General features: G+C 33.8%; 1 protein-coding gene across 3 annotated transcripts in view; it reads right to left on the bottom strand.

The window, feature by feature from the left end:
* The window catches only part of ZNF292 (zinc finger protein 292), a 100,747-nt gene that overhangs the window by 21,796 nt on the left and 61,990 nt on the right, over window positions 1-16,961 (bottom strand). For all 3 annotated transcript variants that reach the window (XM_044000467.1, XM_044000468.1, XM_044000469.1), the window contains 3 exons: window positions 10,170-10,324; window positions 9,921-9,999; window positions 7,465-7,600 (listed from right to left, as the gene is read on the bottom strand). In XM_044000467.1, coding sequence (XP_043856402.1) covers window positions 7,465-7,600; window positions 9,921-9,999; window positions 10,170-10,324 — 370 coding nt within the window. The remainder of the gene's footprint in view (window positions 1-7,464; window positions 7,601-9,920; window positions 10,000-10,169; window positions 10,325-16,961) is intronic.

The following is a 16,961-nucleotide window of genomic DNA, read 5'->3' as shown; positions in this document are numbered from 1 at the left end:
TTGTTGAAAGCATCGTGCTGCAATTATCAAATGCCACTGTTTTCTTCTTCTTTTACTCAATTCTGAGCCTAACTCATTGCTTATCTGCAGTGCTTTCCCCCAGGTGTATGTTAATAACTTATGAGACTGATCTACTCAATCTCCATTTTGATCTGGACAATGGGCATTTTTCATGCATTTGGTTTTTTTTCCTGTATGAACTGTTAGTAATCACAAAGAATCAATCAATCTTGGACGAAGCACTGCAATAGTTAACAGGTCCAAGCTGTATCTTAATAAGAATTTCCTCCAAAATAAATTTCATTTTACTTTTTTCTCTGTTCGATTTATCTTACTACAAACATGGCCCATCCAGATCTTTTTGTAACCTAACTCCATGACACAATATTCTAGTTTTATGTCAACTTTAAATTTGATAACAATTCCACCTATGACTTTATCCATCACAATGATAAAAATATTAAGTAGCATTAGTAGGGGCAGGCTCATTAATCACTAACTGATTATGCCTTAGGTCTAAACATTCAAATAGTTCTTACTAAACAATGTCAATATATAAAATCAAATTATATAGATATCACATATTTTGGGGTTTTTTCCTGGTCTCTTCTCTTCCTCTTCTAAGTTTTTTGATCCTATCTCCCTTCTATTTTTCTCCATATCAAACTAAAAGGTTAAACACAGAGAAATGCTAACAACATCTAATTTGATCAAAAAAGTAGGTATACAGGGCAAGATTTTTCAAATGTCAATAAGAGGAAAATTGTCATTAATTTCTGTGTTGTGTTTAGTTTTGTGTCACATAGGGAAACTAGATGTAGTTTTAAATCTAAGTTCAAAGAAAATATAAAATACAAATGATGGCTATTCTGACTGTAAACAAGTTGAAGGTATTATGCTAGCTTCTGGTTTCTAAAACTATTTTCTTCAGAAAGGCAAGCTAGAGATGCATAAAAGATAGGAATTATTTCAAAATAATCCTTTAAAGGCTCAAGATGTGATCACTGGAAAGAAGTAATTTTGAGAGGCGGCAAGCATGTTAACCAAATAGATGGCTGGATTTCCTAAAATCCCAAATTGAAAAAAAGGAAATTAGATTGGGAAAATGGGCAAAGGGGAATTGTTACAATGAAAAATAATGTCACAAAAAAGATTTTAAATAAAAGGCCAAAATTAAAGTTATTAAGTTTCTGAAGGAAAAGAGAAAAAAGAACCTCGGGGCTACAGGACAAAGCTAATCTTCAGGATAATGGTAACAGTTCATCCTGGCTGTAAACTAGCAGAAAATTTCAGACAGTTTGGTTGTCTCTAAAGATGAAGCAGTTAAGGAGCTACTAATCTATTAAGTAATTAGCTTTCAAAGGGGAGAGATAAAAGTGTAACCCTAATCAGAAATCTATGGCCCAAATAAACTGAGTGTGATAAAATTACTAGCACTTAGCTCTGCCTTTCTATTTTCTGTCCCTTTCCTTCTTTACTCCCGTCTAATTTTGTTCTCTTTACTTTTTCCCCAATTCTCATTCTCTTTTCCTTAACTGACTATAAAATGGGACTTAAGTATATTTTAGTTTTTCTAGACGTTTGAAATAAGGTTTTGTGCTCCCTGCTCCTATTTTAAAAGTGAGTTGAACTGTACTAAATACTCATGGATTCAAGTAAAGTCCTTTCATGTTGTGAAAATGATCACATTTGATGTTTCTCTAGTAAAAAGTAATAAAAAAAATTTTAAACTGTAAGATGGATACATCATGATTAAATTTCATGATTAAAAATCCTAAAATTAAGGTAAGAAAGTTGACCATGACAAAAATAAGTTCCCTAAAAAATTAAGTTGTCTTTTACATATGTAAGACCCCTCAGTCTTTTTCAATCTGGAACAAATGACAACAGAATATTAAGAACATTTGTTTACAAAGTGTTTTACAAAATTAACTAATTGTGAGCTTCACATAAACCTTATGCAAGTACAACCACCAGCACTAGCCCCACTTTTCAGATGAGGAAACTGAGGCTGAGAGGTTAAATGATGTGTCTTTGGACACAAAGTATCAAATGTGAGAGTTGAACTTAAAAGTCTTCTTGACTCTAAATCCAACATTCTATCTACTTTTCTGACCTATTTTAGCTGCTTAAAAAAAAAAAAAGCTTGATAAATACCATAAAGTACATCTTATTAGCTTTGAAACTACCATTTGAATTAATGGAAATAAATATTTTTATTTCATGTACCTCTAATAATTCATTAAACTTTAATGATATAGAGAAATCAGATAGATATAGAGAAACATGGAATATTAATTTTGTCACTACTAAAAAAGCTTAGTTTAGTACCAACTCATTTTGAAATTTTAAGGGTTAAATTTCCTTCCTTCCTTCCTAATTGGCATAATTTTTTTTTTTTAAGTGGGGCAGTTGGGGTTAAGTAACTTGCCCAGGGTCACACAGCTAGTAAGTGTTAAGTGTCTGAGGCCAGATTTGAACTCAGGTACTCCTGACTCCAGGGCCGGTGCTCTATCCACTGCGCCACCTAGCTGCCCCCTAACTGGCATAATTTTAACCCTTCAATAAATAAAGGCTTATTTTACACATTTAAAGAAAATAGTTTTTTTTTTTAAATCACAGCCCTTGCAACTCAATTTGGAGGAAGAAAAATTCAGAGTTTGGGGGACAAGATTTAGTTGGCTCCCTGTGATAATAACTAGCATTTACCACTTTATATACAGACTCTGATATTATTTGCCCATTGCTAGAACAATGAACTTGCAATCAAGATGTCTAGTTTATTTTTTTTTTTGATGCCTAGGTTCTAATTCTAGTTTTGAGATAGCTCTATAAGAAAGTCAGCAGAGTGTTTTCATTTTGTCTCTGTGTTTTCAGTGCCTAAATGTCTGCTGAATTGACTAATATAATAATAATATAATTCAGTTTCCTTATTTGTAAAATGTGAATAACAATGCTTATAGTACATACATACTTTTATAAGGGTTGCTGAGAAGTCATGGGCTTGCTGTGAGAAAAATGCTTTACCAAACCTTCAAGTGCTATATAAATGTGGGTTACAATTACAAAATTTGCTGATCATATTAGGGATGGGGGAAGTTAACTGATTTCCAACAACAATAGTCAGTTATTTTGTAACCAGGAGGCAATGAGAAGCATTTGTGATTTATGTTGAATTCTCATCAGTGAACCAGTTCTATTCTATTTCCCCAAGATTAGATAAGATCAACAGTGTTTCTGTGTGACCAAGAAAATAACTGACAATAATTTAGGTTTCTTTGCAGAAAAGAAACAAAGTTTCAAAATTTATATAAAAAGTTAATAATGAAGGCACAGATTCCTTTCACCTAAAGCTGTTTCAAACCTAGTGGAATTGAAATTTAGGGAAACTGTTCTTATAGTCCTTTCCAAGTCTCCAGAAGTTTATTTCAAAATACCTTTAGTTCATCTTTAAGTGGTTTCTGTAATGGTTTTTTAGTGAGGTCTGCTTTTGAACTTCAGAAGTTCATTTAAAATAAAATTTTATTTCTTCATGCAATATTCTGAAATTTTTGTACTATAAGTATGAAGGAAAGTGCCTAAGCTTTTCAGTAGTTTATTTTTAGAATCCTGAGATGGCTAAACTGTATATTTCTAGATAAATTAGGCCAATTCAAAAATCGCCCATTTGTTTTATCTTTTGCTCACTGGAAAACTAGCTGAGTAGAATAAGTTTACTGCATTGTTCTGAATATAGGGCATCCTTCCTAAAAGGAAATCTTTCTGAAAGAAAAATAATATGTACCCTTATTTCAAAAATAATTACATCAAATTATTGTATTATTTTAAAATATTTCAGAAAGTAAAAAATTGTTACTTTTCTCAGTGCAGGAAGATAGTTGTCAGGACAAAACAGAAATAAAACCAAGTTACAATCCTTATACAGACAAGAAAGATATGGGGGAAAAGTGTGGCTTATATTTGGCCAATATAATGTTTTTATCTGTTGAGCCTAAATAAAAGGAAGAAGCAACAACAATAGCATGGGACTAAAGCTTGCTTACATTTAGTATGTACATTTTTGTGGGCTTCTTTTGGTACCATCATTAATTCCACTGTTTCAAAAAAATTCAGTATTCTAAAAAGTGGTGTGCAGGTATTTAATAACAAGAGCTTAGGCAGAAATTCCAGAGTATTTCTATAGATCTTTAAAAAAAAACCCCAAAACAAACTGGAGATACAACTAACTAAATTCTTAAGTCAAAGTAATGTGATTCACATTTCTTTAAAGATTTTACTTTCTCTAAATGATTACAGTTGATATAAGTATTTGCATGATTTGGTTCTTTAATTTAAAATTAGCTGAAAGTAAAAAAAAAAAAAAAGACCGAAATACCCCACCCTCCACCCCCCACTAATCTATAAGGGCACTTTACTATTTTTTTTTGTTTGTTTATACCAAAAATATAGGTTTAATGGATAATCTCCTACAGGAGGCAATCATAAATAAGAAATCAGATTATCAGAGGTTAATATATTTATTATTAAATTTATTTATTAAAATGATTACCTTAAATAAATGCTGGTGAAGAATTTAAATAAAGTTATTTAAATCCAATTTTAACAAAAGCTTGCCCTTACTGGAATATATATTACTAAAATACATAGTTAAAGAATGCAGGGAACTTGGGGGAGGATAATTCAGATTAAAAAAAAAACTGAATTAAAATTTCCAGGGTATTATTTACATAATACTAAAATATAGAATTACTATTCATATCCATACTATATGACATAATAAAATAATAATAATATACAATAAACAGAGACGCAAAAACACATGAAAGAGGTATGATATCTTCATTTATTTAGTTGAACTAAGTGGCTCTCTCATAATGATAGGGAATATTTTTTCCATCCAAAGTCAATGATTCACAAAAAAATATTAATTCAGGACACACACATAAAAAGAAATTTCACTTAATTTAATGAGCTATTCAGGTTATCACTTTAAAAAAAAATAACAAAGCAATGTGGTATACTGGAAAAGAATGCTGGACTAGGAATTATATGAAAGACCTAAAGAATTATGTTACCATGGTTAAGCCACTTCATCTTCAGCTTTCTCATCTGTAAAATGAGCATAATAATATCGATAATATCTACTTCACAAGCTTTTGTGAGGCTCATAAGACAATTTATATCAAAGTATTTGGTAAAACTTTAAATGCTATTATAAATGACAGCTATTATAATGAGGAACTATAAACCTTCAGAAATACAACAAAAAATACTGTATTCTATATCATGGTCCAGAGGGGAGACAAAAAGAGGGCAAAGAAACAAGGAAAAAGAAGAGAAACCAGCATTTGAATGACAATCACTAATGATTCTCTTAATGTTACCATATGGTTAAAATACAACCACAGGGTTCCAAAAACATTTTTCTCCACTTTGAATTACGTGGCATTTACAGATTTAATTTGAAGGATACACGAATTAGCAGGGGATAATGCAGCAAGTGCTCTTTGGAGTGACTACTCCAGGAAACAGATTGCCCCAAATAGTTTGCATGCGTACTTAGGTTACGAAAAAGACACTACCCTGACTTTGCAATCAAGAGAAGCAAATACACACAAAGACAAAAGCAAAGAACAAAAAACAAGGAGAGAAAGAGAGAAAGATATTATGTGGAGGTGAGTATGTAAACTAAATTACTTTGGTCCAGATTTAGAGTTGGAAAGGACTCCAGAAATCATCTATTCCAACCCATTCATTTTTCAAATGAAGAAACTGAAGATCTCAAGAGTAACTTGCCCAAGGTCACATGTACTAAGGGACAGAGCCAGGATTTCAGCCCAGAACCTATCCAGGGCTCATTCTACTATATCACCCATGTGCCCTAAACTCAATCTATGCCCAAAATTTTCTTGAACACTTCTGAATTTGGGAAAATAAAGTGTACTTTATAATCAAGCTTTGTAAAAGGAAGATAGGGGGTTTTGTTTTTTTGTCAGATCAAGTGACTGGATTCTAGAAAATATGGGTATCCTATCTAGTCAGTTATAATTTGCCTTTTGAACCTTAGTTCTACAATCACTGTCCTTTCCTCAAGTAGGAAAAAAACATTTCTAGTTTTACTCTCAAACTTCACAAATGTTTTGTTTTTTAAAATTAAGGGATTCAGAATTCTGAGGACTTTCCATATGTACAAAGAATAGACTGGTTAAAAAGTTTATATCAGTTTCATAGCTAGTTCTTCATTTATATTTGATACTCAAAAGACACTAATTTCTTCCTTGTCATTAAAATATCACTGAATATCACTGAAAGCAACATTTATTATACTGAATCCTAAAGAAGGAAAAAAAAAAAAGAAATCCCATTCCTCTGGAAACAAAAACAGAAAAGCCCAGATTCTTCATAGTTTTACTACCCAGAGGAGAAGCTGGGCACTACTCTCCCCAACTTTTGAGAAAAGTCCCACTAAACTTATTAAAATGTAAAACCCTTAAGGACACAAAAATGAAAACCTGTTTTTTTCTACGTGCTTTATACATTCTGCATATAAACATGAATATTATGTGTTCACAATAATTTGATATCGTGTCATTCATATTGTTCTGACCAGACATTAATATGTAGGCAGCTCTTTTTCAAAGCACATCAGCAGTTTCTTTGCAATATGTGGGTTGGCTAAATCATTCCTATTAACAGAGTAACTTTGCAATCTCCTTTCAGTCTGATGCCGACCAGTTTCCCCTAAAATAGATTCTTTATAACATAAAACCAGTTGGGACATCTTTAAAGTAAGTAACATTTAAGATGGAGGCAGCGGAGTAGTAGGTTTGGAGTTAGTGGACCTGTGTACAATTCCCAGGTTTGTCACTTACTACCTGTACAACCTTGGGTAAGTCACTTCCCCTCTGAGTCTCAGTTTTCTCATCTGTTAAATAAGAGGTTTAGGCTATAAGACCTTAAAGGTTCCTTTCTAATTCTAGATCTACAAAATGCTATTTTCATAAATTAGCAAGAAAAGCTGGCATAGGGTAATGGGCTCTATTATTAAGAGTACTGAAATATGAATTGAGACCTGGGTTTTAATTATCAGCTCTACTGATGACTTACTGTGAGAGTCTGGAGAAAACATTTTCCATTCTGCTTAAGTTTCTCAATCTGTAAAATAAGCGGCCCATCTTTCACAGTATTCAAGCAAAAAATGACACAAAGCACTCCCACAAAAGTAAAAGACCTTAAAGGTCACTTCCAACTGTAAAGTTCTCTGAATGTACCCTCTCCTGACCTTCTTGACAGGTAAGAAAGAGCCTGGAGGACGAATAAGATCAAACACAAATGCTCTGAGGATTTCAAAGGAAAGATTATTTAAAGAGCTCTTTTAGAAGTGATATTTTAAAATAAGATTTCATAAAATATTATGTACTTATTTTTGTATTTTAACATATATTTTCTCTCCAAAAATTTTACCTTTTTCCTTATCCAATGGTTCCTGGGAAAGAATTGTTTGCAATACTGGGTTTTTCCACACTCCAGTTTCTTGAGCAAGAGTAGCTAAAAAATGCAATTCACAGCTTCCATTCTCCATCAGCTTTTTATGAGCTACCTAGAAACATCAGAAACCAAAAGAATTAAGATAACTTTTTTTTTTAAAGCAACACTAAAACATTTTGAAAGTAGTAATTTTAAAATAAAAACATCTAGAATTCTCAGTGGACAGAGCACAGGGACTAGACTAAGGAAGACCTAAGTTTAAATCTGGCCTCAGACACAAACTATGTGACCCAGGGCACGTCACTTAACTGCTATTTGCCTTAATCCATTGAGAAGAAAATAACAAACCACTCCAGGATAATTGCAAAAAAACCCCAAAACAAAATCCAATAACAGGGTCATGAAGAGTTGGATAGGACTGAATGACTAAACAACACAAGTTTTAAAATAGCTTATAAAGTTTTATTTGAAAAAACCATTTATAAGATGCTTAATACTTTCATTTCATTCTGATTTTAAATAATCACTCTAAAAGAACAATAAAGCAATGATAAAACTCAATTTCTATTATTTACATAAAGAATTAACATTATAAAACAAATATAAAAATCCAAAGATGTTTCATCAAACCTGTATTTCATGAGAGGTCAGATATTAAATTCAGTGTAGATAAAAAAGATTTTTTAAGCCAATCTATATTTATGGAAATACAGGTATAGTTTCTGAATGAAACAGTTAAAAAAATTCCCAAAAGGAAAAAAGAAGCATGCTTTCGTTTATAAATGCATTTTGCATTTTTTACTTCAAATTTTATTTTGAAATATATTTTTACAAATGTTTTCAAATGTTGCTTAATTTTGCCCATAAACTTCAAATTAAATTCTGAAGTGTAGATATGTATCTTTTTAAAAAAGAAATATAAGACATCCTTGTTAAGAATACATATTCTCTATTAAAGAAGACTAAATAAAATGCCTTAAGAGTTTTAGAAAGATAAAACAAACAGGATATATTTATCATTTACCCTTGTAAAAAAGGTTCAATTAGTTGGTAATAATTAGCAAAATGTGCAAAGTAGTTCAATATTACATCTGCATATAAAAATCTACAAACTGTCTTTTGTTGGTATATTTGAAAAATATAATATTTATTACAAACTTCATGATATGCTGAAATGCTAAAATGGAGGGAAATGATGAATAAATACAAATCTAATATCAACGTATGTAGCCGATTTATTTTATTTTAGGCAAAGATAAATTTATAAGCAAAATTTAAAAATAAATTTATTTCTCAGGTCAACTAATATTTTTTTCTTCATCACTATTTTTCAGTCTGCCATTCCCAAATAAGGCTTATGCCACTATAAAAACAGCTAAAAAGGTATTTTTAGAACTTTTCACAGACATATACTTTGTTTGTTTTGTGGAGTAATGAGGGTTAAGTGACTTGCCCAGGGTCACACAGCTAGTAAGTGTCAAGTGTCTGAGGCTGGATTTGAACTCAGGTCCTCCTGAATCCAGGGCCAGTGCTTTATCCACTGTGCCACCTAGCTGTCCTCCAGACATATACTTTGACAGCTTGTTAGGAAGATTTTGCCTAATCATTAGGAAAATGTATTATTAATTCAATTAATTAAATCACAAACCAATATTTATTTATTTATTTTTGCGGGTGCTGTTTATTATGTCAAAGCACTTTGAAAAAGCTATAAATAATTTACCTTTATTATAGAGGCTAAGATCTTCCATGTCTTTCATCTTAACAAGCATTTATTAAACATCACCAATATAGTTTTAAATCATCTACAAGTGTACCCAGCACTGTTTGGTTCTGAGAAAGCTGTAAGGGAGTATAAGAAGTAGTCCTGCCCTAAAAGACTTTATACTTTTGTTCCTGAGTCAAAGATAACAAATGAGACAAAAATGAGAGAAAATTAAGTACTACCTTAATAATATGATGTCTAAGTCTAACAGGAAAACTAAATGGGAATCCCTAGCTTCCTTCAAGGATCAGCTGAAGTGCCCCTTCCTATAGGCTTATCCTGATCCCCTTATTTCCCTTAACCGTTACTATCCTTTCATCCCAGAAATTACTTTTTGTTTTCTTTGCATACTTTGTATATGTTTTTCAAATATACTTTAGTAACAGGAAACAATTACACTGATTTTATATATGCATTTTTCTTGTGCATGTGTAGTTTCTTCCCAGTACAATGTAGACTCCTTGAGAGCAGGTACTGTTTTTTGTTTTGTTTTTAATGCCCAGTGTTTAGAACAGTTCCTGAATTTAACTACCTGGTGAATGAATGAATTAAATATAATACATCAAATACATCCTATAGAGAAATTTAAATTAACTGGCTTAACAAAGCTAGATAATAAATCATATGAGGTAAAACCACTTAGGACACAACTACTACAGATTCTTACCTGCACCAATGCCTGAAACTCTTTCCACTGATTATCTGATAATTCAAAGGGAAGACACAGTAAAAGCTCAACACAGCTTCTGAAAAGCACAAAGTTGGTAAGGATACACCAATGAGTCAAGTAAAAATGAGTGATTCTTGCATTGACAGATTTAACTTAATCTATTTAACTTTAAAATTTCTTAAAATAATTTCTAAAAGGCCATGAAAATCTAAATCTAGGATTTAATTTACTGACAAATATACTTACAATGCCAATCGTTCCAGCACCAATGCTACATTTTCACACTCAGAGGTAAGATAAGGTCGTGCTTTAGCATAGCTTTGAATAGCCACAGTGTAAACCTCCAACAAAGGTAAAGGATCTTCTGAGGTTTTCCATTTCTCAGCATATTCAAGGAGTGTCTATTCAGAAGAAATAATAAGCAATGCTAAAAATAAAACAAATCTTAAAGCTGATTCTCAGTTTTACAATATGTTTCCTAAAATGGAAACTTCATTCATCAGAGGGAGGGAAATCTCAGCTTTTTCGAAAATTCAAGTAATTCACAAAATCTCAGAGTAGAAAAAGAACCGAGTCCAACTTGTACCAGAACAGGAATACCTTTTACAACATCCTAACTCATGGTGACCACCTAACTTCTGTTTGAAGATCTCCCTCTAGAGGCAGCGTATCCCACCACTCATAGCTGCTCCTAGTTCTGTTCTTTTTTAGAGACTCTAAAGAAGTAGACTGAACTGTTTGAAAAATGCAAGAAATGCGTCCTCTTAAATGATACTCTTTAATTTAGTATTTTAATTAGACAAAAGCCATCTTGTTAATTCAATCAAAAGAAGTAAATTGTTATCAATGCTGGTGTATGAATAACCATGGTTTACCTTCCCTGGTTAAAAAAAGTTACAAATGAAATAATGTCTCAGCTAATTTAATGGGAGTTGTTTCAAATCATAAGATGTTTAAATAACTTATTTTTAGCCTAACTGGAATACTTTTAATCTAAATAGGACCTTTGATCTAATAATTTTAAGGATAAGGATATAAATTGTTCCTGTGATTTCATTTGTGCAGGGTAACTCTCTGGACTAATGCAGGTCAGCAGCACCCTCTCTGTAACCTAGAGAGGTACCTTAGAGCACTGAGAGATTAAGTGCCTTGTCTGGCATCACACAGCCTGGATGTGTCAGGTGCAGGGTCGTCTTTCCTGGCTATGAGGTCAGCTCTCTATTAATCTAATAATCCACTCTTCCACTCAATAATTTCAAACATTATTATTAAAAAGGTAGAAAATGGGGTGATTCTAGCACTCTATTTGGCCGTGCTATTTTAAAATTCCAATGACTAAATGTGTTATTTGTTATCAGATAAACTGAAAATTTTTAAGACTTAGTATAGCTGAAAGAGCCCTTTGAGCTCATGCAAGTAAACCTCCTTATTACACGGATGAGGAAACTAAGATCCCAATGGGTCAAATGTTACACAGGTAGCAAATGGCAGAACCAGGATGTGAACTCATCTTCTGACTCTGAACTCACAATTGCGCTAAAATAAAATGCGTATGGTCATGTTTCAGTCCAAAAAATTAAAAGGATGGTACAAGAAAGATGGAATGGTGAGGGAGTACAGGCTGCCAGACTTGGAGTCAGGAAGACCAGGGGTTAAATCCTGCCTCTGTAGCTGTATAACCCTCCCCTAATCACTTACATTCTCAATTTCTTCATCTGTAAAATAAAGAGGTTGGACAAGATATCCTCTGAGGTCCCTTCCAGCTCTAAATCTATTATTTAGTTAAATATATGATTAAAATTAGAAGGGCAGTGGCTTTGAAGTTGGGTGGATCTAAGTTAAAATCTGACCTCAGACACCTATTAGCTGTGTGACCCTGGGCAAGTCACTTAACCCCAATTGCCTTAAACATCTGGCACCATCTCCAGTAGTCCCGAAGTATATCTTGCCATTGGACCTAGATGGCTCTGGGGGGAGAGTGTGAGGTTGGTGACTTTGCACAGCCCTCCCCCCAATGACATAGGCCTCTTTGAGAATGAAGGACAAACAACAAAAACAACGATTAAGATTAAATCTATAATCTTCAGTTACATAGCAAGTTTTTGTTATATAGAAATACAAGTCAAAAAATATAAACAACTCTTTATAGGGTCAATGCATTTCTTGGAAACTTCCAAGCTTTTTAAACATCCAAACTGACTTTCAAAATTATTAAGTATAAAAGTGTTACAAATCCAAAAAGAGGTTATACCAGAGCCAATGAAAATATACTATGCTTTTAAGAGACTGAACAAATGAAGGAATTGGTAGTGGTAAATGTAGGCTTCCAGATGTTAGTAATTCTCCTGCAATTACTATTTTAAGGTCCCATCGTTTATTTTAAATACAATGGGGCTCTACGTATATATTCTTACATGGAAATAAATATCTCTAAAAGCAGTTACCCACAAGCATGCTTGGCAAACTGTGGCAGGGACTCATTTAAGATCAAGCCTAAACTGCACAGGCCCAGAAAGGGGGATTACTTTTCACTGCACTGTGTCCTTTTAACCAGCTTTTGACTCCTCAAAAGAATGTAGCTCGCTGCAGTTAATAACGCAGTGCGTTGTCTTTGTATCTCCATGCCTAACCATAGATGCTTAATAAATGCCTGCTGACTAGAGATTTTTCTAAGATTACAAGTAGTAATGGTGGGAGAGCAGTACGAGAAAATGAAAATCTTCTGATACCTATCCAATACTTTTCCCCAGAACATCTTATACAAGGAAGTTGTACAGAAGGAATCAAAGGACAAACAGAAAAAACCAAGGGCATCGTGACAAATGTCTTCATGGAAACTTATAATAAATTCATTATTTATTTGGGTTTTAACTAACTAAGCAGAGAATTGAACTATACATCCTCTGGAGGAAAAAAGTATCACAAGTTGGGCTCAAGCCACATTACTTATTTCCCTTAAGAAATAATAAAGAGGGGCAGCTAGATGGCGCAGTGGATAGAGCACCGGCCCTGGACTCAGGAGGATCTGAGTTCAAATCCGGCCTCAGACACTAGACACTTACTAGCTGTGTGACCCTGGGCAAGTGCACTTAACCCCAACTGCCTCACTAAAAAAAAAAAAAAAAGAAAAAAAAGAAAAAAAAATAAAGAGAAAGGGCAGCTAGGTGCACAGTGGATAAGCACCAGCCCTGGATTCAGGAGATCTGAGTTCAAATCCGGCCTCAGACACTAGACACTTTACTAGCTGTATGACCCTGGGCAAGTCACTTAACCCTCATTGCCCCGCAAAACAAAACAAGAAATGATAAAGAGGAAAAGATGGAATAAAATCACTGGGATTTTATATTTTATGCATGTATAAGCTAAATTACATTTTTAACCCAAGTAATAGTAATTCAGTAGGATAAATTTACATTGCTCTATCAGTTTGGGCTATAACTAAGTTTTCATCCTCTAGAGACTGCAGTTATATTAATCAGATACTTAAGTATTATTAATAAGTTTTCATGAGGGCAAGATAAGAAGAACACACATAAAACCTTAATCATTTAGTTTTAGATTGGGCTTTCAAACTACAATGTGGCAATGAGGTTCAAAAGGTTACAATTTACATTAAATTGTAAAAGCATTAAGTTCTCCTGAGAGAAACTGATGCATTACAGTTTGAAATTTTCAAAATGAGAAAGGAAAAGTACTTAAAAGATATAAATGTCTAAAGTTAGGTATAAAAGTGGGCCTATAAAAAATAAAATTAAACATTGAAAATAAAGGCTATGCTATAGTTCTTATTAACATGCAGACTTGTCTTGCTAAAATTAAATGAAGATGGCAACTCTAAACTTTGATTTAAATTCTCCTTTTTAATATGAATAAAAGGGAAGCAGAGACAAGATGGTAGAGAGAAGCCAGGAAGTTGCCTGAGCTTTCCCAAATATCCCTAGGAAACAACATTAAATCAAGCCTCTAAATGGATTCTGAGCTACAGAAAGTACAAAAAGATGGAGTGAAACTATTTTCTGGCTTAAGATAACCTGTAAGGGGGCAGCTAGATGGCACAGTGGATAGAGAACGCGTCCCTGGAGTCAGGAGGGACCTGAGTTTCAAATCCGGCCTCAGACACTTAACACTTACTAGCTGTGTGACCCTGGGCAATTCACTTAACCCCAAATGCCTCACCAAAAAAAAAAAAAAAAAGATAACCTGTAAGGACTTCAGAAAACGTCTGTCTCTCTTGCATAAAAGGAGAGCACAGCAGAGTACAAAGGGTTTCTGGGCAACCCAGCAGAAGGGCTAAGATCACAGCTGAGGACCTTCTTTCTGACCCGGAAGGCTAGTGGCACAGCAGGCCAGTTGTGAACTGCACCCCCTCCCTTCACCCTCCTCTCCCTGCTAGCCCCAATGCAGAATACAATCTGCCAGCTGGATTATACACTACAAACAGCTCTACGAGCTGGGCCACCCCAGTACAGGGAGCAAGCCACCTTAAGCCACTGAAGCCTCATAACAGAAAAGTCGTTCATCAGACCTCTGGTCCCCCAGACCAGAGCCAACTTTAAAAGTCACAATACACGTTAAATATGAGTAAGAAACAAAAAAGAACCTTTACCACAGAAAACTACTATGGAGACAGGGAAGACCAAAATACAAACTCAGAAGAGGAAAACACTGGCAAAATTCCTATATATGAAGCCTCAAAGCGGAAGATGAATTGGTCTGAAAACCAAAAAGCCTTCTTTGGAAGAGGTCAAAAAGGATTTAAAAACTCAAATAAGAGAAGTAGAAAAAAAAATGAGAAAAGAAATGAGAGGCATGCAAGAGAGTCTATAGCTTGGAAAAAGGACAAAAATTGGCTGAAGAAAACAGTTCCTTAAAAATTAGAATTGGGCAGATGGAAGCTAATGACTCTGAGACATCAGGAATCAATCAAACAGAATCAAAAGAACGTAAAAATAGAAGAAAATGTAAAATACCCTATCAGAAAAACAACTGACCTGAAAAATAGATCCAGGAGAAACAATTTAAGAATTATTGGACTACCTGGACAACATATTTCAGGAAATTATCAAGAACTGCCCCAATATCCTAGAACCAAAGGGTAAAATAGTCATTGAAGGAATTCACCACTCACCTCCTGAAACAGACCCCAAAATGAAAACTCCAAGGAATGTTATACCAAATTCCATAATTATCAGGTGAAGGAGAGAATACTTCAAATGGCCAGAAAGAAACACTTTAAATATCAAGGAGTCACAGTCAGGATTACACAGGACCTGGAAGCTTCAACATTAAAGAATCAGAGGGCTTGGAATGAGATATTCCAGATGGCAAAGGAACTGGGATTACAACCAAGAATCAACTAGCCAGGAAAACTGAGGCATTATCTGTCAGGAAAAAGATGGGCATTCAATGAAAAAAGGGTATTTTCAAACTTTCTGGATGAAAAGACCAGAGTTGAACAGAAAATTTGATCTACAAATACTAGAGTTAAGAGAAACATAAAAAGGTAAAATAGAAAAAAAAAAAAGCAACCCCAAAACCAAACATGTTATTCAACAGGGTTAAATTGTTTACATCCCTACATGGGAAGGTGAGAACTGTATCTCTACTAGGGCAGATAGGTGGACAGAGGATGTGGATATAAGTTGATTTTGATGTGATACTATTTTTTTTAAAAATCCTTAAGAGGTGAAAAATAAAGGACTCTACTGGGAGAAGAAGAAAGAGGAGGCAGAATGGGGTAAATTACATCATAGGAAGAGGGACAAAAGATCTATTACAACAGAGGAAAAGAAGGAAGGGGATAAGCATTGTTTGAACCTTATTCTCATAAGACTTGGCTCAAAGAAAAAATAACATACACTCAGTTGGGTATAGAAATTTATCTATAGGGGAGTAGGAAGGGAAAGGGGAAAGAAAAGGAAGAAGGAGTTGATAGAAGGGAGGTCAGATTGCAGGAGGCAGTGGCCAGAAGCAAAACATTGGTGGGGAGGGACAGGGTGAAAGAAGAAAGAAAAGTATAAACAAGGAGAAAAATAGGAGGGAGGGATATACAGAGTTAATAATCATAACTGTGAATGTGAATAGGATGAACTCGCCCATAAAATGGAAGCAGATAGCAGAGTGGATTAAAAGCCAGAATCCTATAATATGTTGTTCAGAAGAAACACACTTGAAGCAGAGAGATACATACAGAGTAAAAGTAAAAGGCTGGAGCAGAATATATTAAACTTCAGCTGGACTAAAAACAAACAAACAAACAAAAAAAACAAAACCAGGTGTAGCAATCCTTATCTCAGACAAAGCAAAAGTAAAAATAGATTTAATTAAAAGAGATAAGGAAGGGAACTACATCTTGCTAAAAGGTACCATAGACAATGAAGTCATATCAATACTAAATCTATATGCATCAAGTGGTATAGCATCTAAATATTCTTAGAGGAGAAGTTAAAAGTGAATTAAAGGAAGGAAGAGACTGCAAAACTATACTTAACCCCCTCTCTCAGAACTAGATAAATCTAACCACAAAATAAAGAAAAAAAATTAAGGACATGAATAGAACTTAAGGAAATTTAGATATGACAGACATCTGGAAAAAACTGCATGGGGAAAGAAAATAAAAAACTGAATGGGGATAGCAAGGAATATACTTTTTTCTCAGAGGTACATGGCACCTACACAAAAAACGTATGCCCATGTATTAGGGCATAAAAACCTCAGAGTCAAATGCAGAATGGCAGAAATAATAAATGCATCATTTTTAGATCATAATGCAATACAAATTAAGTGTAATGAAAGGCCAAGGAAAGACAGATGAAAAATTAACTGGAAACCAAATAATATCACCTTAAAGAATGAGTGGGTCAAAGAACAAATCATAGAAACAATAATTTCATCAAAGAGAATGACAATAATGAGACAACATACAAAAACTTATGGGATGCAGCTAATATGAATAAAGAATGACTGTGGCCACCAAAAGCCATTACTTAATAGATAAATGCTCAAAGGATGTGAAGAAACAGTTCTCAAAAGAATTGT

This window comes from Dromiciops gliroides, chromosome 4 (assembly GCF_019393635.1).
Source record: "Dromiciops gliroides isolate mDroGli1 chromosome 4, mDroGli1.pri, whole genome shotgun sequence".
In the NCBI taxonomy this organism is placed as follows: domain Eukaryota; kingdom Metazoa; phylum Chordata; class Mammalia; order Microbiotheria; family Microbiotheriidae; genus Dromiciops; species Dromiciops gliroides.
Note: the sequence above shows the minus strand (reverse complement) of the source record. Positions and strands in the feature narration are given on the sequence as shown.